At 32.5% G+C, this 26,335-nt stretch overlaps 1 protein-coding gene and 1 long non-coding RNA gene across 2 annotated transcripts; both read left to right on the top strand.

The window, feature by feature from the left end:
• Positions 1–1,931: 1,931 nt before the first annotated feature.
• LOC127878562 (scavenger receptor cysteine-rich type 1 protein M130-like) lies at positions 1,932–22,539 on the top strand. The gene is made up of 27 exons (XM_052425093.1): positions 1,932–2,042; positions 8,233–8,289; positions 8,444–8,603; positions 9,532–9,692; positions 9,879–10,055; positions 10,146–10,317; positions 10,593–10,738; positions 11,127–11,292; positions 12,350–12,516; positions 12,727–12,873; positions 13,097–13,256; positions 13,497–13,654; positions 14,054–14,207; positions 14,760–14,938; positions 15,635–15,790; positions 16,076–16,160; positions 17,268–17,434; positions 17,824–17,988; positions 18,430–18,586; positions 18,773–18,936; positions 19,106–19,282; positions 19,469–19,585; positions 19,805–19,856; positions 20,206–20,231; positions 20,497–20,533; positions 21,620–21,675; positions 22,526–22,539. Exons 1-27 carry the CDS (start codon positions 2,027–2,029, stop codon positions 22,537–22,539), a joined length of 3,393 nt encoding a protein of 1,130 aa, XP_052281053.1. The 5' UTR covers positions 1,932–2,026.
• A 172-nt stretch (positions 22,540–22,711) lies between these two features.
• On the top strand, positions 22,712–24,543 carry LOC127879214 (uncharacterized). Its single transcript, XR_008048968.1, has 4 exons — positions 22,712–22,823; positions 22,944–22,959; positions 23,191–23,246; positions 23,581–24,543. It is a non-coding gene; the product is annotated as an uncharacterized LOC127879214 (long non-coding RNA).
• The last annotated feature ends 1,792 nt before the right edge of the window (positions 24,544–26,335 follow it).

The following is a 26,335-nucleotide window of genomic DNA, read 5'->3' as shown; positions in this document are numbered from 1 at the left end:
TGCCATATTTTTCGATGGGTCGCAAAATGATTTATAAAAACTATCGGTTTTTGCAAGCTTCAGCCAAAAAATATAGTAAGTATGCAAATGTTTGGCTGAAATATAAACTTCGTTGTGTACGGCGAATAGAACTTGATATGTTCGGCTTATAGCAAAATAAAATAGTAAGTATTCAATTGTCACCGAAGGATAATTTCGAACAATTTCCAATACGAAAATCGTCAGGGTACTTATTTGAAGCGTCTTTGAGCCCCATCGAGATGCGTCAAATGCGCACAAATACCATTTTATTCAGAAAGCAGAGTTATCGGTCCGCTGTCCCAAGTACAAATCTTAAGTATCGTCGGCATCGATCGAAAATGACGTACCTCCAGCTTCTCATACTGCATAGGCGTGGTAAAATGGGTAAAACATTCAAATGAATGGAATGTTTTCACTTAACTATTCATTTTATTATAATCAGTTATCAGACTAGTGTTAAAATGCCAATACGATGCAACTCTTCGCCGTACATGACTTTAACTATTCACCGTACACGACTTTTGCCATAAGCAACTATTCGCCGTACACTACAGATTTCCACGAACAATAATCAAACCAAGACCAGAAATAGCGTTAAGATGGTATCTATTGCCTATACGAATAGGAAATCAACTCCATACAAGATGACAAACCATGAAATCATAACAGAAAAGCTGTTTCTTCGAGAAGTACCCATTTCAAACCGATACCAAGCAGTCCTAAATGTGTGTGAATAACGCTTCATCAATACGAATTGCAATATAGATTTTTAAACATATTAATCTTTTTGTAAGATGCCTTACACGCACTGGTTATCCAGGAGCGCGTAATTATTAGATATTTTAGGTAAATACTAACTGCTCTCCATGGTTGGTTTGTTTACTTTCGCTTCGCTGGTCATCTATTTCCGGTGGTGATGATAGACGGTGATAAGGAAGATGTACCTGTTTGAAAACTCGATTTCTCAATCGAATCGAGGCACCGAGGCATCGGCGGCCATTTTTTTCTCAATTCTGACCACGTGAGTCCCCGCATTGAACATATATTGGTGTTAAACGTAAAAAGTTCATACGATGTTCGGTCTTCATCAGATGTATAAGCATAATTCATAGATATGCACTATATCTTAATCAGGTTTGCACTTCCGAATGAATACATCAGCGCCAGATCTTCATCACATGTTCTTATCCGAATGTATAGCTAGGCAACAGATCACCATCAGATGTTTTAATCAAAGTTCATAGCAATTTGCTAGATCTTCATCAGATGTGCAATTATGACTTCATATGCATGTTCAAGATCTTCGTCAGATGCGAACATTATAATTTGTAGCTATGCGCTAGACTTTTATCAGAAAATATAAATGCATAGCTAGGCGCTATGTCTTCTTCACTTGTTTAAATCATAATGTATAGCTATGTACAAGATATTCGTCCTGGTTCGATATTCCTTTAAGTTCAAATATCAAATACCATACTGCATTTTGCCTGCGGCTCGATATTCGTATTGTAAGAAAAGGGACTGCTGATTTTATTGTTTAAAAACACAACGAAGAAACTTGAGTGATTTTCATTTATTTATATCAACCCAGAGGTACTTTAACGTACAATTTATATTAAAAATAGTAAACTGGTCTCTTTAAATTGAATTATTGTTTTTACTTTAAAGTAAAATAGTTAATCTTTGAAATTATGCCAATGATGGACGAGTAAAATAATTTATGTTTGAAACAATTTTTTTAGGATACCTAACAATTTATTCAAAACAGGTAAAATGGATCATCGCATATACAATTTATTCAGTAACGCGCCAAGATGATCTTTTATACGATTCATTCAATAACGCGAAAAGCTGTTTACATCTTCAAGTGTACACATTGTTTAGTTTTCTTCCTGTAATTACTGGCTGCACACAAATCACATCGCATTTGCAATAGTTGACAAGCTGCTTACCTTATGGACAAAGTCGTTTACACGGATAGTTTGAAGCTTGTTCTGGTTGAGAAATGGATAAACGCTTCAGTAAGTCATGTGATTGTTATATTTAATATTATTGCGTATTACCTTTTTTCGTAAAACACCTTTACTACGATTTGTTAACGTAATAGAAATCAAAAAGTCATAGCATATCATGGAAAATGTTGACTTAAACAACATTAAAACACGGGAAGTTTAATGGTAAAGCCACACAGTTCGGTGAGAAATAGTTTTAATAAAATGGCTGTGCGACATGAAAACGTAATGCAATATATAATTGAACGGTTTAAATGTGGTATGTGCAGACAAATTACATGGTAAAGGCAAGGTTATCTTAACCCTATAGAAGAAACTGGAATTTCAAAATTTCGTTAATCTAGACGAATGCAAAATACTAAGAAATTGTGATGATCCCGCTTGTCTTGACGCTCTGTGGTTAAAACTTATATGCATTTCCTTCATGAAACAATGCGAATCAATGTGACGAAGTTTTGTTAATTTCATTTGTGAATGCACATCTTGTGTTTCTTATGATTGTTTGCATTTCACACGTTTTAACAGAAGCGTTCATTGAGACTACAGTTTTATAGATGAAATGACATCATCATGTTTAGATATTTTCAATACAAGTAACACAATTTTGCTTCGAATGTTTGATCAATCAATAAATATATTCAAATTTTATTATTGAAAATTTTGATTTAGAACTATTTTTTTGTGTGGTTACTGCTCAATACACGTCGATTCATCTTGACGTCATCAGACTGTCTCCTTTACCATTTGTGCTGCACTAAAAATCGCTAAATATTTGTGAATTGCTATATTTTACCTTTTTAGGGTCTAATTTTTAACAATGTGTTTGAAAACAAAGCTGCAGGTAAAAAAAAGAATATATGGTTGGCGTTTTTTGATACAATGCAATTTCAAAAGTAAACGACCTTATATTCTGTATATAAAAACGCATGGTTTAGATCTTCTGAGACTCGCGAAATAGAAATATCTTCTTTAGACACTTAGCTAATATTTTTTTAATCATGCAATCACACATAATATGTCATACCATATGTTCTTAAACGAGCTCATTAATTTGTTTGAAAATATGGAATGTTAAGAGGGAGTTTTTGACAGAGTAATGTTTCAAACAACGTATATTTAAGAAATTAATGACGTAAACAAAGTACTAGATTGGAACTACATGCGCAATCGATAGTTTAAGTACCAGGAAGTTCGAATGCATGGAGTCTTAAATTTATAAAATGTGCGGTAATTTGAAAAGGAAGTTATTTGTATGTTGTTTTGCCAAAACATTTTGTCTTCCTTAAACATGTTAAATGTATTTTCCTAGGTACATTGGATTTGGGCCAAGCACAAAATAAATTTATTTCGCTGTGTTCACCCATAAAGGTTAAGTTTCGACTCAAGAAACCAAACGTTAATCACATTTGCTTCGTCTATTGACTCAAATATAAATGTAATACAAATGTTCAAAAACTGCATGACATTTCTACACACAATCAATTATCTTAGTGCAGAACTTTCAGTCCAAAAGTGCTATGTGCAGAATATGTATTAAAAACTCTAAATACAATAAATCGGAATATAAATTAATTGCATGCAATGCCATTAGAACGGTAACAATTTTCGACAAAAACTGACGTGTAGCGGGGTTCATATACGTAACTTACCTCAGCGCTCCCGATTATTGCAACGCCTGTTCGATCGGCACAATCTGGTAGTCATGTCGTCTAATATATCATACAGCGGCACTGCCCTCTGAAGTGTTAGTAGTAGTGGGAATGGGTTTAGATGGTTGTCGTTAAGTATAGAACTGGAACGGTTCCTAGCTTATGCTATAGGTTGCGACTTATGTGCGATCTTTTATGAATGCTATGATTTGTCTTTCATAATTGATCGTTTTATAAGCTATTGAGATGAAGTGCACAAAATGATATGTATTTTTCAAGATCATAACACGTGTGTTTCCCCGAGTTCCTTTGATCTGGTACATGCGTGTACATTATAATACGTTCATCATAACTTATTCGCTCCGTAACAATACGATTACAATACGATTACAATATCGACCTCCTCAAGATTAAGGCGAAAACTAGAGAAATGAGAGTATTAATGCAGCCCGACCTACATAGACATCACTGTGTCTTCACCCTTTAAACAGAGCATATCCCTCTACCATGTTATAATGGCAGATGATGACCATGTGATAATTTGAATCGAAATGATGACGAACATTTTAGCCCCAAAGTATAAAGAGACACGTGAAATGTGAAGAGTGACGACAGCATCTCAGCCAAGTGTGAATCACCTTGGATACTCATTTCAGACTTGAAGAGACAATAACTTACAGAAACTACACACGTTCAACACTTCGGTTTTTCGAAGAACTTTTGAGGAACACATGCCCCAGAAATCGAAACGGACGCCAACAGTTTTTAGCAACCGCTTTCTAAAAGAGCTTAAAAAAGTTACTATGCCAATGATGCAGCTTTACTTGATTTACAAGAGTTACATGACCGATGTCATGTACACCTATTTTATATCGCATGACATTCTTATGTGACGTTGTCTTTGAAACATAACAAACGTACACAACTCCATTTCAGTGTTCATTGCGATTTATTTCTATTGATTTAACTCTAACACAACTTTTTCCAATGTCCGAACAATATTCTGAACTACAACATACATACGGCGGCATAACGGCCGGGGACTGCCCCGCAACAACAACTTATTGTGTGCCTCTTATATCCGGCTGTGTGCGTGGTACTGTCCAGTTACCGTTCAAGTACATATGTCACTTATTTGCATAATGAGATTATTACGAATGTTTCAATTGAAATAAATAAGTGTAGGTTATGTTATGCAATTTAAATGTCAATCAAAATGGAGTGGAACAATATCACAGGTCCAATGGCGTTGATCATTCGGCTGGTTGTACGTCGGGAGTTGCAGATGGTACATCAAAATGTTGCTAACGGCGAATACGATGTTGCTGTTAGGTCGGTTTTTCCTTCCCTTTCCATACTGTGTAGGTGAATCGCACGTAGTAAATACGCTGTTGCTTTCAAGTCGGGTCTATCACAGCCGCCGTGAAGAAGATCAGCCCGTCATTCGTGCGCGGTTGGCTTCGTTGATCTGTGTATCTAGGTTCACATCGAGGCTGGTTAGGTCATTGTTGTTCCTGTTGTTTTTGTCGTTGAACCAACCGTCATTGCGTAGTAGTTTCTGTTGTTGTAATTTAATGTGTTGTCATCGTGTTGTTGTTTCTGTTGTTTAATCTTTGCCATCGCTTCTCTTGGGACATTAAGGTCTTCATTTGGTCAAAAATTCTTACAAGGTCTCAGCAATGGTAGTTCCCCATGATGTCTTAAGGCTCCAGATTTATAAGCACGTCAATTACACGAACCGCTGCATCATTCCATATGTAAAACGTCATAATTTTGTCCATATTTGCGTCACGCAATGTCTTTTCGAAGATTCCCAGGCGTTGATTTCATTTCAGCAATAAGGACCATGTATTATGCTTTGCGAGCAAAGAAGTGATGTCCTCTTGTGCATATATTCACGAAGTATAACCTTCAATTCGTTGTGGATATTCTTGTGTGGAAACGTCGATCACTGATTGTATTGTGTTAAAATTCGCATCGAAGTGTTGTTTAAAAACCAGTTATTCGTAATGATGGCAAAACATATAAACAAAATATCAGTCAATACCTCGAAACTTACATCAAACAAGTACATGGCAGTATGACCTCTGCCAGGTCATTTTCGTATGTGTATTTATGAATCACAATATCGTGTGTTTACTCTGTAAAACCCGACAGGTTAATTTATCGACCTGCTTAAAACTGATTCTGCATTCATATACTTAATTGTTGACATGTGTACGCCCTAGGCAATTTTTTATAATGGCATACACCATATATATTTACTTTGACTTTACAAACTGTAACAATTACACTCAACTACATTTACTTTGTGGTGAGACAGATAGTTTTCTTTTTATATTACAATAATTATAATATAATTATTACTTTTATGTCTACCTATTGGCATATCTCAACTTCGAGTCTTATTATCTAAATCATGGGGATGCCAAAGTCTTGATTTACGACACGCAAATTTGTCGTAAATTTGTCAGCCATCCCACATAGATATAATGCAATAACATTATTCCACCAATAATTCTCTATGTTACCTTAAGTAACGGATTGCCGATTACTAGCAGAATCGTGCTCCATTAAACTCTTAAGTAACTGGTCACCGAGTAACGGGTAGCCGATCAACCGTAGGCTCGTGCAGCCATTAAAATCTAAAGTAACGGGTAGCCGATTAACCATAGACTTGTGCATCCATTTAACTATAAGGTACATTTATAACAAAAATTAAATATGCATATATCGTTTGATTTTAACTGCGCTACACGCGACAGAAACACATTAAATTCTTACTTCAAATTACACCTATTAAGACCTTCAATAAATATATATACAAATTTACCAACATTTCATACTTATAATCGTGCTCCATTAAAATCTTAAGTAACTGGTCGCCGAGTAATGGGTTGCCGATCAACTTTAGGCTCGTGCACCCATTAAACTCTTAAGTAACGGGTAGCCGATTAACCATAAACTCGTGTATCCATTTAACTATAAGATACATTTATAACAGGAATTTAATGTGCACATATCGTTTGATTTTAACTGCGTTACACGCGACAGAGACACATTAAATTCTTACTTCAAATTACACCTATTAAGACCTTCAATAAAAATATATACAATTCCTATATACATCTCATACTAATACGCAAAATACATTAAATACATATGAACATTACTTTTTGTATTTTATTGTCTGTCTCACACATTAAGTCTACTTTCCTATTTTTGTTTACATTTTAATTTATTTTTCTATACACTGCGTTATTATTGTAAAATTCTTCAAATATTCTACTTTATTCGCACGTCTCTAATTCTTATCATTTATGGTCACGTCCCTAATTTCTGTATTGTAATAATAAACACGCATTGGGAAAATTGTTAAAATTTGCTTAATCATCTGTATCACACATTGCTTTATTTTTATCATGTATAGTTCTGATACTTTCTAGTTTCTTTATTTCCATAACTCATCAAATAATGTAAAACTCTAATACGTTATTAAATATTATTTTATTCTCATTCACTGGATTTTAGGAAACATTTACCGATCAAAGCAAAATTTTATAAATTTTGATACTGATTAAAGCGCATAACAGCGTAAACTCTTTCCAAATAATTCCTAAAAATTGTGTTGTATTGACGCCTTTTACGTTCTATTTCTAACATAAATTTTAAAATCCCTCCTGCAATTGTATAATTGCCATAATTGCCATCATTTATGAATAAACTGACCTCTTCATCAACTTTGTCCTTTTTCCGTGGCCTGAGATACTGTATAGTGCTGTACTTCACTTCGATCCTAGGTCATCGGCAACCATAAATGACTTTGTGATGAAGTCTTTGAAACATAATGAACGTACACAATCCCATATAAGTGTTCATAGCGATTTATTTCTTTTGATTTAACACAACGCTTTCTAATGTCATGTCCGAACAATATTCTGAACTACAACATACGCGCGGCGGCTTAACGGCCGAGGACGCCCCGCGACAACAACTAATTGTTTGACTTCTATATCCGGCTGTGTGCATGGTACTGTCCATTTAACTAAGTAAAAATACAGATATAAACAATGAAACAGTCGATTGTAACATTTGAAAATTCTGATGGGCCGTTTGCAAAACCACGTACCCAAAGGCAATGACGTAATATGACGCATGCAACGGACGCTTATGGACGTTAGCCCGCCATTTACATGAAATTATGCAACAATCAATGGGCCGAATGCATACCCAAGGCATGACTAATCAGCAAAACAAGCAATGGGCAATTAACTTTGTGCATTCTCTTCGTCTAGTTTGACGTTAACATATGGTGTATGTTTGGATATCTATTTAGGCAGATACGATATTGAACTTGTTGCAAAACAAAAATAGATTAATACTATCCTTAGTAATATATCTTAGGCACTATGTGACACTTAGTTTAATATAAAACAAACACTCGTGTTTGTGCATAAAATACACAAAGCACTATCAGTATCCGAATGCAATTTATTTCAATGTAAAGCTCATCAATTGGTTCATTTTTACAATATTTTGTATACCTGCAGTGATACTGTCCTATGTGTGCTTCGCATCGAGTGTAGTCGCCGCTTCATACCGAAGATGTAAGTACGCTACAATGTTAAATCGTCAAATATATTATAACGATGTTGAATAAGACACAGAGAGTTAAGCGTAAATTACCTCTTTAAAACAAATGCACAATTGCAAACAGTGACTGGAAAAGCATATATAACGATGACTGTGTGTTGAATACAGATAACTTAACGGACAAGGATATCCGCCTTGTTGGTGGTTACAGCGATTTGGAAGGACGAGTTGAAATTAGAAAACATGGCGTCTGGGGAACCGTGTGTTCGTATGGTTTTGGTGTGAACGCCGCCAATGTGCTCTGTAGAATGCTGCACAAAGACCTGCGGTAAATCACAAAGTACACTTTAACAAGAGATATGAAAACTTTAAACATATTTTAATAAATGTATTTTTATTATTATGTCGAGTGTTACATTATAGCACGCACATAAATGTACATACATTACACGATCGCACAAAGCACAATAAATATAGCATGACATAATCATTAAGTTCTTACGTATTTTAAAGGGGCCGTCCAACAGATTTTGGCATGTATTAAAGCTTGTCATTAACTGCTTAAAATGATTTATATTGATAAATTTAAACATTTGAACTAAAAATCTCCAGTAAAAAATAAGAATACAATTTAAAAAAAAAGAAGAAAAAACGTTAACCTCCACAGGGCTCGAACCACTCACCCCTAGAGTCATGAAAGCTTGGAGTAAAATGTCTCCCGACTTTACCACTCGACCATCCACGCTCATGTCAAATGCGGAGGTATTTTTTAGCTATATAAGCAATCATCGTAGTTTCCCAAAATATCGAATTGCGTCGAACGACGCTTTAATCTTATGGACAGTCCCTTTAATAACTGCTTTTTATTTTAGCATAAATTATTCTGTGTATGCATATATTCGAACCAATCATAAACAAAATCTTAATACTTGTCAAAATCTTATGAAAATGCTAGTTTTGTTGATATTGTTATCGGTACTCCACATCCTTTTATAGTCGCAGATTTAGGCGCCTTTTGAATACATATACTTTATCATATATATGCAAAATTATGCCATGAAAAGAATGTATTGTGTTCCGAGAAAAATGCATTTGTGTTGAATATAATGAAGATGTGAATTTATTTATGACGTTATTAGATTAATTATATTCCTATAAACATATCACGAGTGTACTTCACGTTGGTCTAAATATATGCAAGTATATTAGCTGCATAGTCATTACGTGCAATTGTATTTCGTTTCTTGAAAACAAAGTTCTCTAGAATACTACATCGACGGGCGATATGGTGATGGACGGGGACCTATATTTTATACTTATCTGCATTGTTTGGGTTCAGAAGAATCGATATACAACTGTTCCCAATACAGTGCGTCGTCATGCACACACTCCAATGATATTGGCTTAATGTGCGTCGGTATGTTTATCTTACCGAAACTACTAATATTATATTTTTCAGATGTTAAATCTGTTTAAATTCCTTACATAATGTTAACGACAAAATGTGTTCTAACACAATAGTTAGCAACGTATATGTCATAGTCATCATCAAGTATGATTACAATGTTTATCTCACGAGAATATTATACAATTTGAATATCAGGTTGTCCAAATGCAACACTCGAAACACCCCATGGCCTGCTTGAGCATGTGAACATAACCAACTTCGGTGATGTGTACAGTGGTCCGTGTATGAGAGGATTATCTAAACAAGAGTTCATGTTTACATGCACCCCATTAGGTGGATGGATTGAACATATTAACCACTGCGAAAATAACGGTAAAGCCGACATTTTGTCTGTCCTAATTTAAACTGATTTTATTTACAAGAGAAAACCGTTATTTGACATGTATTCCGTTTGCATCACAGATATACGTGACATTCGTCTGACTGGTAAAAGTGACTACTACATGGAGGGGTTTGTAGAGGCATTGATAGGTGACACGTGGCTTCCACTATGTGGTACAACGATCATCAACAGGAACACATATTATTTTTACTCTACACAGACAAACGTTCTCTGTTCGAAGTTTGGAATGACGTAAGTAGTTGTGTTTTGTCTGTTTTTATTAAATGAATCCAGCATGGTATGTGACATGTTTACCACTAACATAATCTCTGAATATAACATGGGGCAGCACTATCTTAACTGTGTCTGGAAATATGGGTTAGATTAATAGACAAATATTATACGTATACTAAATATCGCACGTACCAAATAAAGGACTAAACACTCCTATTATTTAAACCATTGAAGATATACCACATTTTTGTTGAAATTCTGAGCATTCATGCCTGTTATAAATCGCATTTTAGCTCCAAAACATATAGTGGCAGCATGAAAACACTTCAAAGTCCAGGTGTTATCCTATCGAACTGTTTTGGAAATGAGACAAACGTCAATCAGTGTAGACATTTTATAGGACATGTATGTCAGTATCAGACGTGGATCGCATGCAAAGGTAACTGTGACAGGACGTCCGAAAGGAATACAAAAACATATATTTCCTATGTTAGTTCAGAATTTCCTATATGTTGTATTAGTCCACACACAACATTTAACAGTTGATACGATATCAATATGTTTCGAACTTTTTTATTGCAAATTACTTGTTAAACCTTTTTTAAGAAACATTTTTTTGGCATTCTTATAGTTTTGAATCAATAAATGAAATGACAATAAGGATAAAAAAGGACGCAACTACACGCTCATTTCCAAAATCAAAATGACATTTAGCCAAGAAAATGTCATGTCTTTTAAGATCTAGAAAAACATTCACCTATATGCTTTTTCTGCATGATTTCAATATTAAAACAATCGATGTTGATAAAATGGCTTTTATTTTACAGTTTCAGGTGATACTAAGCACAATATAAAAACAATCCATTTAGAAAGCGGGTCAAGTCCTTATGATGGTCGCATTGCATTATACGTAGATAATGTAATTGGCAGTGTGTGTTTCGACAGCTTTGACTATGAGGATGCGAAAGTCGTTTGCAGAATGTTTGGATTTAGGTAATAGTCAAACATATGTTAACTTGGTGAACGATGTCTTTGAAATTTGGAACGTCATGTTCATAATAGATATTAAACAATAAGTCGATCTCAATATCACATTGTTAATTTTAGGAAAATAGCTAATCTAATATTTTAATTCTATTAAAAGTGACGAATGTTATCGCCAAGGTAATATGATTAAATACGATTGTAAAAAAATAAGTATTAATGAGTTAAGTGAAGGTGAATCAATGTGGCAAAACATTGATCCTCAGGAAAAAGTTGCTAAGAATTATTTAAAAGATATATGTTTAAGGTAATTTCTGTATGAAAATGTCCCTACCTATGTATCAGTAAAGTGATACTGGTGTTTCTCAAGCTGAATACTATGGTTACAGTTTTAAATTATTCAGAAGAAATTCGCGTCGAGAAGTTTTCACAAATGGAATTGGTGTTTTTGATTGTTTGCTCCCAAATGCTTTAAAATGGATAACTTAGTGTTGTCAAATTGTCAATACCATTTTTACTAAGGTTCAAGCCATAGAACTGCATAGGGAAACTAACTAAAGTTTGCATTTTATTTATTAAAAAATTGTTTATTTGAAAACCATCAACATTTTTGTCAGCAATTGGGAAATTTGTTGTGTTTTTTTTCCAAATTGGGGAAGTGCCGTTTAACGGTACTTAATAAAGAAGGAAAAAAAATCGCTGCATTTGCTTGAAGAACGGTGCTGCATAAAATAACAGTGCTGTATTAAAATATCGGGCCTTAATTAAGGGACAGTCAGATCACGTTGAAGCCAAATTAACGACCAGAACTTTTGGCTGCAAACTGTTATGTATGGTAATAATGTTATTATTTGCCATGTCTTTCCTTATCCCGGTAATATAATATGCCAAAGCTGATAAAGTGACAGTATTGCACAGTATATCCTATATGGTTGATAATCTAATTTAATAAGTTTGATATGGTCTGTTAAATAATATAATTTTAGGATAAGATAATGCTTTACAATACCAAATATCGAAGCTTATTTTCTCAACACGTTTAATATAATATAATGTATCGTTTTAGTGCATCATCGTATTACCTCGATGTCCATGCGATTGTGCAAGACCGATATGCACTAATAAAGGATCTTGCATGCAATGGATTTGAAAATCATATCAACAACTGTTCGTATATTTGGCCGAGTTCTTCAAATAAGTGCCTATACAAACCAACTCGTGTTCTATGCGTTGGTACGTAAAACAAATCCACAACGATCTGTCTACATTGATACATATTTTATACATTTCTTAAATAGAAATAGATAGTTGTTATTTTAAAAAATGTGTGTAAAGAAAATAAACATAGAGGCCTCTTACATCACATATGTAATATTTTTTGCATACACATTTATGATTTTTATGAAGAGTATAAACGTTAGTAAATTGCTTTATTTTAAAAAGAATGTGGACGCCTCGATGTACAATATGGCATCGTACAGTCATACGACTACAGGACAAACACAGTGATAGTTCGTTGTCAAACTGACAATCCAAGAACAGTTCAATACATATGTAACAGAAACGGAACGTGGACAAAAGAAACATCATGTTTGTTGTATTACGTTTGATTTTAATTTCACTAAATTGAACACTATTGTGATAATACAATCATGAAATTGAATAAATAGAAATGCGTAGGTCGGTAATAATGTGTTGTTCACATCAAGAAATTTTTATTATCATTTTTATATTTTTCTTATAGCGAACACGTTACCAATCTATCCGTCTGTGTATGCAGTAATCATATGAATTAATTATAATTTAAATTTAGGTAGACCGATACAAATTCAGGAAATACGTCTTGTTGGCATAAATAGTTCTTTATTGGCTGGTACAGTGGAAATAAAGATAAACAACGTTTGGGGAACTATTTATGCTGACGAATTAGGATATAACGAAGCTCGGGCTCTTTGTGAAATGATGAATTACAGGTATGCGCAGATTGTGAGGAAGCAACTGGCGTTTGCATTTTATTTATAGCATTTCCACTTATTTTATCTTCGAAATATCCGCTAAACTAATACCAACACGAAAACGAAATGGTTATCAATGTGCAATTGAATATAAATAAAGTATTATCCTTTTTGTGTTCAACACAACATAACGTTATATAATTATTATGACTGGATGCTTAGGTTTGTATTGACATCATTATATCCGTTGGTTTACAGGTCTTATGCGAAAATATATGCAGGATTTGGTCCTGGGACCGGTTCAATTCATGTGGGCTCATTTCGATGCACTGGTTCCGAAAAGAACATAAACGAGTGTGTATTTACCAATGAGACAACGTGGAGCTATGCAAAAGATGCCGGTATCATATGCGGAGGTAAGTTTATTTTGAGCATTCTTTCCATTCAATGTTTAGAGCTCGTAATATTTTAATTGCAGTTCAACACACATTGTTCGAATTATTCATCGGGATGAACTTATGTGATATAAGCATATTGGCTTGATTGAGTAATCAATGATCCATTTTTAGAAGGGGCATTACATAAAAATTCAGGCATCGTATATTGTTTGTACGGTTAATAATTAATGATATTAAAAGTTATCGTTATTTGAAATTGCGTTAAAGTACACACCTTTAAACACAATGTTGAAAACTAATCCGAAACAACACAACACAATGTTGTTATATAATTGATAAAAGTAATGCGTGAATTATGGTAATGACAACGTACAGTGTTAATTTTCAAGGTTGTTTAAGGCTTAAATTGTGTTATAGGCTATAACGAGAAGGTTAATATAACAGGCGTTAGGTTGGTGAACGGATCAAGCAAATCTAACGGAATTGTTGAATTGCTTCACGGCGGTGTTTGGCGTTCGCTGTGTGGGCAATTATACCAGCCAGACAAACTTTGCAGATCGTTGAACATGACGTACGTTAAAATATATTAAGATCTAACGAGTAAATTACCTTTGAAAATAGAAACATATTAGATTTAACACAGCATTTGATGCAAATGGGATATCTGTTCCGCCCAGTGTAAGATGCTTTTATTTTTGTATGAGAAATATGAAACAGATTTTCAACGAAACGGGGTTTTAATGTTTTGGAGAAACTATTGCATACATTGTGCGAGATTTGTATGGGAAACATAAATTAACTGTTCAGACATCATAAATGCAACGTTATGTGATAACTGCTCGCTGCTGTAGCGAAAACAAATAGTGCTTAGCTTCTACATCAAAGTTGAATTATATATTTTGCTAAGTTTAATATGAGTTTTTTTATTGTGCAACAGGTAAACATTTGTATGTATAATTGTAATTTTCAATTTTTATCATTATACTGCGGTTTGAGTGTAATGATCAGGTTATTTTTACTATAGTCTGCACGTGTGCACGTCAGAACATGCAATAATGATTTCACATATTGCATTATGATGTTTCTTTAGTGGATTTTTATTTGATCTTGATTTGTATTGCAGTTATTTACGCCATCGCTGCTGTTCAAAACATGAACATAGAAGTGGATTGATATATAGTCCCCGATTAAGTTGTTACTCAACAAATACCTACATTGGTGAATGCAGATATGACCCAAATCGTTATGTCGATTATCTGACATGGGGATATTGTGGTGGTTCAAACATACTTGTTTGCTCAGGTGAGTGTTGATTAAATTATAGCTGGCATAACATAATGTTTCGGTAATCATGTATATGCTCTTAAAAAATGTTTTTAAAAGTGAAAGAATCTTGATTTATTGATTTGGGTATTTTTCGCATAGTCCCTGTTTTGACAAAAATCAATTGAAGAAATGTGAAAAGGCTAATAAATATTTGAAAATTTGTAGTTAAAAAGTTTAGAAACGTTAATATTAAGTAAGTAAGAATTAAAATTTAATCGTGTTGGATTGGAGTTGAACATTTCATACATATTCACCATGTACGCGTATATCTACTGAAAATTGGCAAACAATTCACGTGTTAAATGCTTTTATTCCTAAATACTAAGGTTGTATAATGTCGGTTTTAATCTGTTTATCTATTGTGCTTTTTTAAATGAAGAACGTTATAATCACTGGGATCCCAGAAGTACGTATAAATGAACCATAACGTTCAGGAAAAGATGGAGTCGTAATATATTGATACGCTTGGTATATACTGAATGTTTAATGCGATCATCTCGATGGTGCTCTCCCTTTTCAATTTTAATCGGTAGTGTGTACGCTTGAAATGCAGTTAAATTTTCATAGTTTTCACTCATAAACTTGATCTGGTTTGACTACATGAAAAACATGTTTTCATTGTGTTATGTAATTGTGACAGTACTGATTGTGTTTTCAACGAACTTATTTCAGAATGCCCGCAGCTAAATGTGTCTATGGGTAGTATTGTGTACTCTGATGATGGGGCTACCGCTACACTGCTATGTAATGAAGGATATTTTTCAAATATAACATCATTTCGATGTCATGGTGGCAATTGGTCTGACAATAATATTAATTGTATTTTAAGTAAGTATGATTTTACATGAAAAGGCATCTTCGTTGCATCTGAATCAGATTCTCATAATCAGCTACACATGTCATAAAACCATTTAAAATAAAATGCGATTAAAATGCAATCAAAATCAACAACAACCACTTGTTTATATATATATATATATATATATATATATATATATATATATATATATATATATATATATATATATATATATATATATATATATATATATATATATATATATATAGTCTTATTCATATTTACTCTTTTTTAATTACTTTCTCCTATTGAAGGTCCACAACTCAACGTTACGCATGTACGGCTCGCTGACGGTTCTAACTCAAACGCCGGAAGATTGGAAATAGCTGTCAAAAATGCGTATGGCACAATATGCGCCAAAGATTTTAGCTTTGTCGACGGTGATATTGCATGCAAATCTATAAATATGAGGTTAACATTTATTTATGCATCTACTCGTTTATGTAAAAACAAATATATTTCCATTAATATCGTAGGATAGAAGCATTTATCCCTTCTGCGAACCTTTGATCTTTGTTATAAAATTTGCTAATTCTATACATGAAACATTATCCGTATTTTATTTGTTTTTATATTTTTGGAATTTCCAAGAACATTTTAAAGTCATGCTCTTAAACGTAATCGTTAAGATGAGAAAGTAAGTTTGATACTTAATACTTATAAGGTCTAATGTATTTCATGTAATGCATGTGTTTATAAAAATATGGGTATTAACATGTAGATTTTAAAGTCTAAGCGTGTATTACGTCATTTTGTGTCAAGCGAAGCGCGCGCCCGTATTACGCCATAAGGGTATTTTTAACTCTAGATAATGCAAAGGCATGTCATCTGGTGCGAATTTCGGTTTAAATGCTTTTAAGAGAAGAATATCCTTGATAGTTGTATTCCTTTCGAAAATTGAAGAGATTATATATTGTATAGCTTACATTTTACACAGACAACCAAGTGGTAAATTGGCCTTTTACAACAATAATTTCGGCTTTTGTCTGGCATGGCATAACGATATTCTAAATACTTCACTGTAACATGATATATCTTTTCAACTTTTATGTTCCCTACTAGTTTCAATAACTATATGCTTTACACTATTTTCTTCATGTCTGTCCGTTTCTATGTTTGTTTGAAAGCCCTTCTTCCTGCAAAACTGGATCCTGAGATTTTTCTAAAATTACATAGGGCAACTAAATAATATAAGAAACAATGTAGAATATAAGATAAAACCATATAATAAGTTACGTTTAATTGTTGGAGTATTTAACATTCATTTGACTGAGTTTATTTGATGTGTCACGTAGTTATTAGGTGTTCGTTAATAGTTTTACAAATTATACAATTATACATTTTACTTGGCTTCAACTTTTTTCAAGTTACTAGACTAATATATGCCTTATTTGATCTCAGATCAATGTTATACCATTTTTCATTGAATAAATGTGTATTAATCAGCTACCGTGTCGCAGCAGTCTACAACGGATCATACTTCGGGCCAGGTTCTGGACAAATCTACATCGATCAACTGGACTGTACATCGCATCGAAACCACATAAAAGATTGTTATTACAGGAAAACGGGAATTTGTGATCACTCAAACGATGTTTCATTGGTTTGCAACGGTAAGTACAAGACATATATTAACTCTATTTCAAAAATTAAACCTCGGAAGTGACCGTGAAATTAAAAACCCTTTCACGAGTATATATCTTCTCACCAACTGTTAAACACTTTGACACAAGGCAACAGCGAATCACGTTGTGTAAGCAGTTCGAATTCGCTGTTAAAGCACTCGCGTCTATAGTAAAATACCAGAGTGTCATGTATATACGCGCTAATAAGTTTGCCAAATAATGTATTCAAATATTTAATTGAACCTCGTTTATTACAATATATTTCTTGTTAAAGAGAAATCATTCCCTAAACGTTAATCAGATAAATCATCAAAAATAGTAACACCTTTTGACATAGCAACTTAAAGAATCACTTTTCTTTGTTCAACTCAATTTAGAATGTGGCAAACTTGTCACGGTCCTAGATGACAGGATGTTTGAGTTCAGTGACTCGAACGTAGTTATGTACGGTGATTGTTCATTTTACAAGTCTTACGTCGGTCAGCTGCGCGCGATCTGCGACAAAGGCACGTGGACAACACTTGGGAATTGCATCGAATACAGTAAGAAATGAAACTTCCGATTCATAAAAAAGTTTTACCTAAATGAAAAAAATGAACAAGTACACATTCACGTATACCTTTATACAAGAAAATGTTCTATATTTGTATTTCTTTAAAATAACAATTACACATGAACTGTCAAAATATATGTTACGTATTTACTTCACATCGTAGCCAATCTTTAATAAAAATAAAACTTGAAGAATGAAAACGTTACTATTGACACTATTATGGAATAACTGAATGCTTTTGTATGAAAATATATCTTTTACAAACTTATACAATCATGTTATATGTAATCCATTTGTTGTAACATATGTGTAGAACTAAAACACACATGTTCCGGCGTATTCTCGTAGTATATTAAACTCATAAGAAAGATGAAAGTCAGACAAGTGGTAATGAAAGTTTAAAATACTTTTATACATCTGATCATCTAAGGTAAACCCATGAACGTACAAAGTGTACGTCTTGTGAATGGAAGAACTCATGCTGAGGGGAGGGTCGAGATGAAAGTGTTTAACACATGGGGTACCGTATGCAGTACTCACTTTGGGATGAAGGAAGCAGAAGTGGTTTGCAGGATGATGGGATACCTGTTCGTATAATCCATTTATTGCTTGTGATAAACTTCTTTTCGTGTATATTATTTGAATTCTAAAACAAATGTTCAACTATAATTTGTGATATTTAAAGCCCACTTAACATCATTTAATAAATAATACAAAAACTAAACGGATACATGCGGTAATGCTTATTCATGTTTCAATACTTCCTTTCCTAGGCGTGCTCAGTCGTTTGCTGGGATTGGCAGTAGTGGAGTAGGAACTGGTCCTATTTTTATCGACGAGCTTAACTGTGGGAACGACGCCTCTCATATCAACGACTGTGAATACACCACGTACCATAACTGTTCACACGATCAGGATGTGTCTGTGGCTTGTTCTGGTATGGTTTTCGTAATGGATCCTTCCCGGACTATGTAGCGATATCTTTTAGTATTTCATGTTGTGACAACGTGTCATATTTATTTATAAATTTCGTCCGCCGTTTTAACTTGACTGCAGATCTTTCCGAATATGAAATAATACTAAACATTGAATGATGTTAACTTCAGATTGTGGCAACGTTGAAATTCACGAAGGTCGCATACTGACCCATCCCGTAATCACAACAGTCAATGCTACGCTAACGTTTTCCTGCAATGAAGGATTCGAAATGCTGGGAGCAGACACCATTACATGTGAACGTACCGGAAAATGGAGCAGTTCACCACCTACGTGCAGGAAGAAATGTATTTGCAGTTATTAATTTGATTTTTTTACGTATTAGTTCACTAAAATATATAGGTACTGCTTGCATTCGTTTAGCAAAATATATATTATATATTTTGTAAATGTTCTGAATGTTGTGCCAAACAAAATAGCAGCTACAGCAAATGAATATAATAATACTTTATATAGATGTCATTTGTTTTTAGCAAATATGACTGTGTTGCTCGCTGCTTCCGTTTCATCCGGGACCTTAGTCGTTACGGGAATTATAGCTGTGTCCGTGTTCTTCTTCAAGCGAAGAAGAAATCGAACGTCCAGCAACAGTAGATATAATTCAAATTTGTTTGACAGTCCTGATTAATTCTTATATAAATGAATCAATAATTGGTACTTTTTAATATGCTGTTAACTCTTATCATACATCTTAAAGTAAGATAATATTTAATCAACCACACATATATTATAAGTTGAGCTAATAAGTTATCAACTTTTACATATGCAAAAGTTTATCATTTATTAAATTGAATAATTGAATTTCTTAGATTACAGAAAATCAATAGATAGATGCGTTACGACAAAACCTAATACTTATTTGTAAGTTTTATTTACAATTATTTAATTTAAGTTAAAAATACAATTTATTTATAATTTTCAAAGTGAATACCGAACCGAAATTATTATAAATAAGAAATATTAAATATTTTAATGAACATTGACAGTTGTTTGAAGAAATATAAAACGATTACAGTTTTCTGTTTGCAATTTATTATTATAAGAAACGCAATGTTTCGTAACATACTATTATATTGCGCGAAATTTTTATAATAAAATATTATTATAACGATCTGAACAATAATGTGGTCTTTAACTGTGTTGTGTAGACTACTTCAATTTGAATTGATGCAATGTAAAGTAAAAAAAATGAAGTATCCTATTGTTTCAGATCATCAGTTAACACAGTCCAAGATGGTAAATTGTTAATATACTTTTAGTTTTTTGATGTATTGGCACCTGTGATATGGGAATATGATCCAATACTGTAAAATAAATCATGAGCTCGAAATTACAACTTAAAATCGTTGTCATTTGTCAAAATGTGAGATCGTAAATTTAAGTATTGAAATTCTACTTAATATATATAATCACTACACAGGTTGATATGACTTGGATTAAATTTTTATCTATTATATTAAGAGTGATAAAACATCAATATTGTATGTATGAATTATTTCAGGAAACAATCAAGTTTATGTTAACTCGGGAATGGACAGGTATGTTAATGCATTCATCAATTTATCTTGTAAAATAAACTAAATAGTTTACTTTTTGTTTGAAAAGTATGCTTTCATGAAACTATTGCACTGAAATTAGTGACTTTTCCTCAAGTAGTTTGAAACCCTTTCAAGTTTTTCTTTAATATTAAATGATTGAACCTCTTGCTCACAATATCAAGATTCTATATAAACAAAAACAATATTGTTCATTTACATCACTCAAAGGTTAGAGGGGCCTTTCCACGTTTTGGTAAATTGACAAAATTTAAAAAAAAATATTCCAGATTCGCAAATTTTCGTTTTAGTAATGATATTTGTGAGCAAACAGTAATACTGAACATTTAGCATGCTCATGCTTTGAATTAGCCATTATATACATCTTTTGACGATTTAAAAAACTGAAATTTTAAAGCGTTGCAACGCGAAACGATTGAATAATTTGGAGAGTTCTGCTGTTGTCGTTATATTTCGGAATACTTCGAGGATTGCTTATATAAAGTATAAAATACATTTCTCTATGTGTGAGCACGGATGGCCGAGTGGTCTAAATAGGAGACTTTTTACTCCAGGACTCCAGGGGTCAGTGGTTCGAGCCCTCTCGAGGGTTACTTTTTTTTCTTTTTTAAAATTTTACACTGGATTTTTAACTTGAGTTTTTAAGAACAAATGTTTACATTTATCAATATACAGCATTTAATGACAAACTTCAATACATGCCAAAATCTGTAAAAAAAGGCCCATTTATTGCACAATATGGTGTTCAATTTAGTATGTTTAAAACAGGAAAACATCATATTATGTATGAAACACATAACAGCGTCATTCAAACTGTATCGTTTACTTGCAATTCGTACGTCGCACTATCTATTAATGAACACTTGTAGTGTTATAACCGAAAAATAGTAGTTTTAACTAAGTGTTGTCAGTCAAAGTTATTCATCCACAAATGTAATTTTTCAATTTGGTCACAAAGTAATAAATAATTCAGCTGTCACATTGAATGCAATTTCCGTAAACCTTAATATCATAAATAAATACATAGCTTAACTGTTAACGAAGCTCAACTTTTTTTCAATTTTGAAGCTCCAATGAAGACTATGTTGAATTGGACGATGTAACTCCCCATGGCAGAATTACAGGTTTAAATTCCTTTATTTATTTTATTTTACCAATAATTTAACATATTTTTTCATAATACACTCATGCACAAAATAAGTATCCAGTCTTTGTTGCTCAGTATCATTTATTTATGCTTTAGCTTAGATAACATAGTGACACATTATCTCATTGAGAACCCATAATATCAGCTAAATGCATGTAGCGTATTTGTCCATTTTCGAATACGGGTCCATTCAAATTCCCGTTAGCTAAAAAGAGATTTAGGTCGTGTCTTTACATGCATGTGCATCCCGTCACAAAAATATTCGATATTTTTTTGATGAGGTCATTTTGATAGCAGAGTTTAAGGTGCTTGTACTAGCTTGTTCAACAGTATGGCAGTGTACTCCCAATTTTCGATGGAGCAGTCTGCAATCGTTTTATTGCACACACATGCTTTTTACTCAAAATGTATTTTTTTTAAATGCGATGGTTTTGTCATATTGACATAAGTGATAAATAATATGAAAAAACAACAACACATTGTTCGAATTTTTCACTTTGCGCCTGAGAAATAAGTTTATATCTAGAGCTGTTTATGATAAATATGTTTTTGAAATGTTTCGTTAGTCCTTTTGAGTGTGGTGTGTTATAATTATCTGCAAAAAGAACACGCCAATTTGATAAATTGAAGAGTAAAAGCGTGAAAAAGCAAATGAAATGGTACTAATTAAAAACATATATGATATATTAAAAATAGTGTTAGGACTTTATATGCCATTAAAAATAAGTTAAGCTAAAATTGGCAAAATAGTTTAAATTAACAAAATCATCACCATTTCAGACAAATATGTTATATATTTTAAATGTATAAATATTTTATTTTTTCAGAGACCGAAAGGTAAATTTTTGCAATACATCAAATAAATTGTATGTATTTATTGGCGTTATCATGATTGCAAACGTGTGTCAGTGTTATTAAAAACTACCCAATTGTATTTTAATATGTACTTCCGAAAAATATATAAATATATATATATTAATTACTTAATTAAAATCTTGCTAAATCTATGAATGTTAACATATAAATGCAACAATATTGTTCAGTCAAAGAGACGGACGTACTGATTAGTTTGTTTCACTTGCAGACAAAAATCGACAAAAACAACTGCTTATGAACAATTGTTTGGTAAGATAATATAATTTATAAGAAACATAAGATATCATATAATTATATAGTTTTGAACGTTTTATTCCTTTTAAAGTAGCATAGATTTAATTTACTTTCATTGTTTTATTTTATTTTCAGACTCGAAAAGGACAATGTAAGTTTAAAAGGCATCACTTAACCGCTGTCCTCGTGTCTCAATAATAACATATTTCGTTAATTACAATAACTCCATTAAATGGATACCTTTATTTTCATATTCTGTCCAATTATATGTCGAGTATTGAAATACACATGTGTAAAACTAACTGTATTTATAGCTAAGAAAATCGTTTCCTTAATAATGTACGCTTTTGAAATCCTTATGAAATATTCACTGTGCATGCAGACGATCAAACAACAACAGTGGTATCGACCGTGTCACAACCAATATGCATAATGCAGGTAAAACACATTACAAAATATATTATTCAATTTCATGTTTATATTTTATTTCATTTATTCAGTTGTCATATTTAAAAAATCTGAATGCTCGAAAAGCAAATAACGTAAGAATTGTAATCAAATTACAACAATAAAAGTATGGAACACGTGTTTTTGTTCTCATAAGCTAACATACACAATGTAAAAAAATAGCCATAAAGGCATTTTATTTCAGAATGTTCATACAGTTTTAGTTTCTAGCTTAAGTATGTATTTTTATAAACAATTCAGATTAATGGGATGTTAATGTCACCACATTTGAATATTAACAACATGTATTTTTAATCGAATGTAGGTCCTAGCTCAAGAATAGCAAAGCCAAAAGGAAATCGAAAATGACCGAGTTACGTGTCGGGACGAAATGAAAATAAATTGTCGAATGATTGTTTGTAAATAACGATAACAGTTCACGGAAAAAAACTTGTATCATCTGATGCGGTGAAAGAAAATAGTGAATTGCTCGCTTCATTTATTTGCTGTTACCAGAAAGGTCATGAAACGACAGTAATACTGCGAACTTGCATTAAACTGCGTTGGTTTTGATAAAGGTTTGCCTTTTCATTGAGTAAGTCACTTGAATGATGCATTGCTTAGCTTTTTCATAATTATAATTAATGGAAATCATTTCTCATGTATGAAAACGCATTTGGATGTATTATAGTTAATTTAATTCTTTATAGCTGCATGTGTGTGTGTGTGTGCGTGTGTGTGTGTGTGTGTGTGTGTGAAATATTATGAGTCTATTGTGTATACTGTTGATACATTTAAACTGGGCATACGAGTTAAGTGACTATTAGCCAGACATGTTTACTTAACATTTACATTTATAGTAGCATTTCAAACATATTAATTTAAATATTAATTGGTAAATGCATATATATGTAATTATTTACTGCATAACTTTTAGCATGAGTCAAAGCCTTTGATTGCACTTGAACGATACATTGCTTATATTTAATATTTAACATATTTTGGATTACAACTCCCATGTATAAAACACATTTTGATGTCATAATAATTAGTTTACTTTTTTATGACTGTTTGTGTGACTGTGTGTTGTTTAATGTGTACTAATACTGTTAATATGAATCAACTGACTATTAACCAGGCGTGTTTGCATAGCTTTTAAATTAAAAGTACAAATTAAAACATGTAAAACAAAATGCTGATTTGTAAACACATACTTTAGTAATTTACATTATTTACACAACAGAAGGTAGCAATACATCAATCCCCGCCCCCCGGAAAAACGGGCAGTAACGCGCTGGTGACCCTTAAAAGCGGGGTGTTATCGCGGGAATTATCACGACGCTTTAAAGTGATATTATGGGCATTTTTCACTTTTAAATAGAGCTGGAAAAAAACAGGTCAAAAGAGTTAGTTAAAATGCGGTTACTGACAAATTATCTGCAACTCATCTTGCTACCAGTTGTTTATTAAAAATATATTTTATATACAATATTTTACATGACTCACCCAGTCCTCTAAGCCGAAATGATCCGTAAAACAAAATAGTGTCTTTGTGTCGTATGAACGAATCTGCACTAAAACAAAATTTAGGTTCACATCGTACATGCATGATCAGTTGTCAAACGAAAGTACGGTTGATATTCAAATGCATTATTTTTTTTCTTTCCGGGATATTGTTTTAGTATGTTGATGCTGCATTTACAAATATAAGTGTATATGAAGTGAAAGCACCAAAAATAAACAACGGTTGCGATAGACACTTATGAAATGTGAGATGCCCATAATACCACTTTAAGTATCATTAATACTCCAAATAAACAAATATTTCGTGAAATATTTTGTAAAATAAAGGTAACTCATAAAACTTCAGTGTTCCTTATAGCAATAGCCAAAATGTCAACGCTAGGTGTGGTATGGTAACATTTATTTAACAAGATACAAAATGCTCGTTTTTATTTTTTGTCGCACAATATATTCCCTTTTAATTTCCTGCAGCGATATCTATTCATACGACACACGAACACTTACTTGGTAGATGAAAATGTGTTGAATATATTGTCCCACAAAAAAAAAAAAAAAAACAAACAATTTGTATCGTGTTAAATCTATGTTACCAGACCACATCTAGCATTGAAATTGTGGCTTTTTCGATACAGAAAAAATGATTATATATATATATATATATATATATATATATATATATATATATATATATATATATATATATATATATATATATATAAACTTTATTTTTCGAAATTGTGTACGAAATATTAGTTGATTTTGAGTGTGTATGGGTTTTTAAGAAAATTCTCGTTTAAGCATGACTGGGTGAGGTCTTATGCATAAGGTTTATTTTTAATCTTATTTAATCTTATTTTTTATTATATATTTTTAATTTTAATCCTGAACGATATTTTTTCAGCATTCTGAAGGATAATTTGCAACGCGTAGATCACAAGACAGATAAGAACCGCTATTTTTTAGTGGCAATTTTATTAAAAGAGAGTATGAACTATTTTGTCAAATATTAATAAATTTATATAAAATGTGTGAACAAATTATTATACATATATTTCTAAATAAATTAAAATATAAGTTAAAAAGAACATGTTTCGAAAATCGCGAAATAAGCCAGATATTTAATTCTGAAATCGAAAATGTCTGTAATGTCGAATTCGCCAGCATTCACGTGTGATAGTGAAACTCTTCTTTGACTCCGACGCATTCAGTAACTGTAGTCGCATTAAATGTTTGAGAAACAGCGGTACAATAAACTACATAGAATATATATGAGAAAACCATTTTTGCAGACTTTATTTATCGGATTACAGAAGTTTTAAAATATTTAGATAATACGTTAAACAGTGTTTTTTTCAGGTAACATGCCCCTTTCCCATATACAACATATGTTATAGAATTATTAGTTTCCAGTAGCTAAAAAACTTAATTACAACGCATTGGGTTTAGTTGATAGTTGTTCGCTTGCGAACAACTGAGGTTAAGAGCAAGTTATGCAATCCAGATTTGATGATTACCCTTAACCAAATCACTGCCTGCAGTCTGCATACGCGTCGAGA

The sequence above is a fragment of the Dreissena polymorpha genome, chromosome 4 (assembly GCF_020536995.1).
Source record: "Dreissena polymorpha isolate Duluth1 chromosome 4, UMN_Dpol_1.0, whole genome shotgun sequence".
NCBI classification, from domain to species: domain Eukaryota; kingdom Metazoa; phylum Mollusca; class Bivalvia; order Myida; family Dreissenidae; genus Dreissena; species Dreissena polymorpha.
This window is presented reverse-complemented; position numbering and strand designations above follow the sequence as displayed.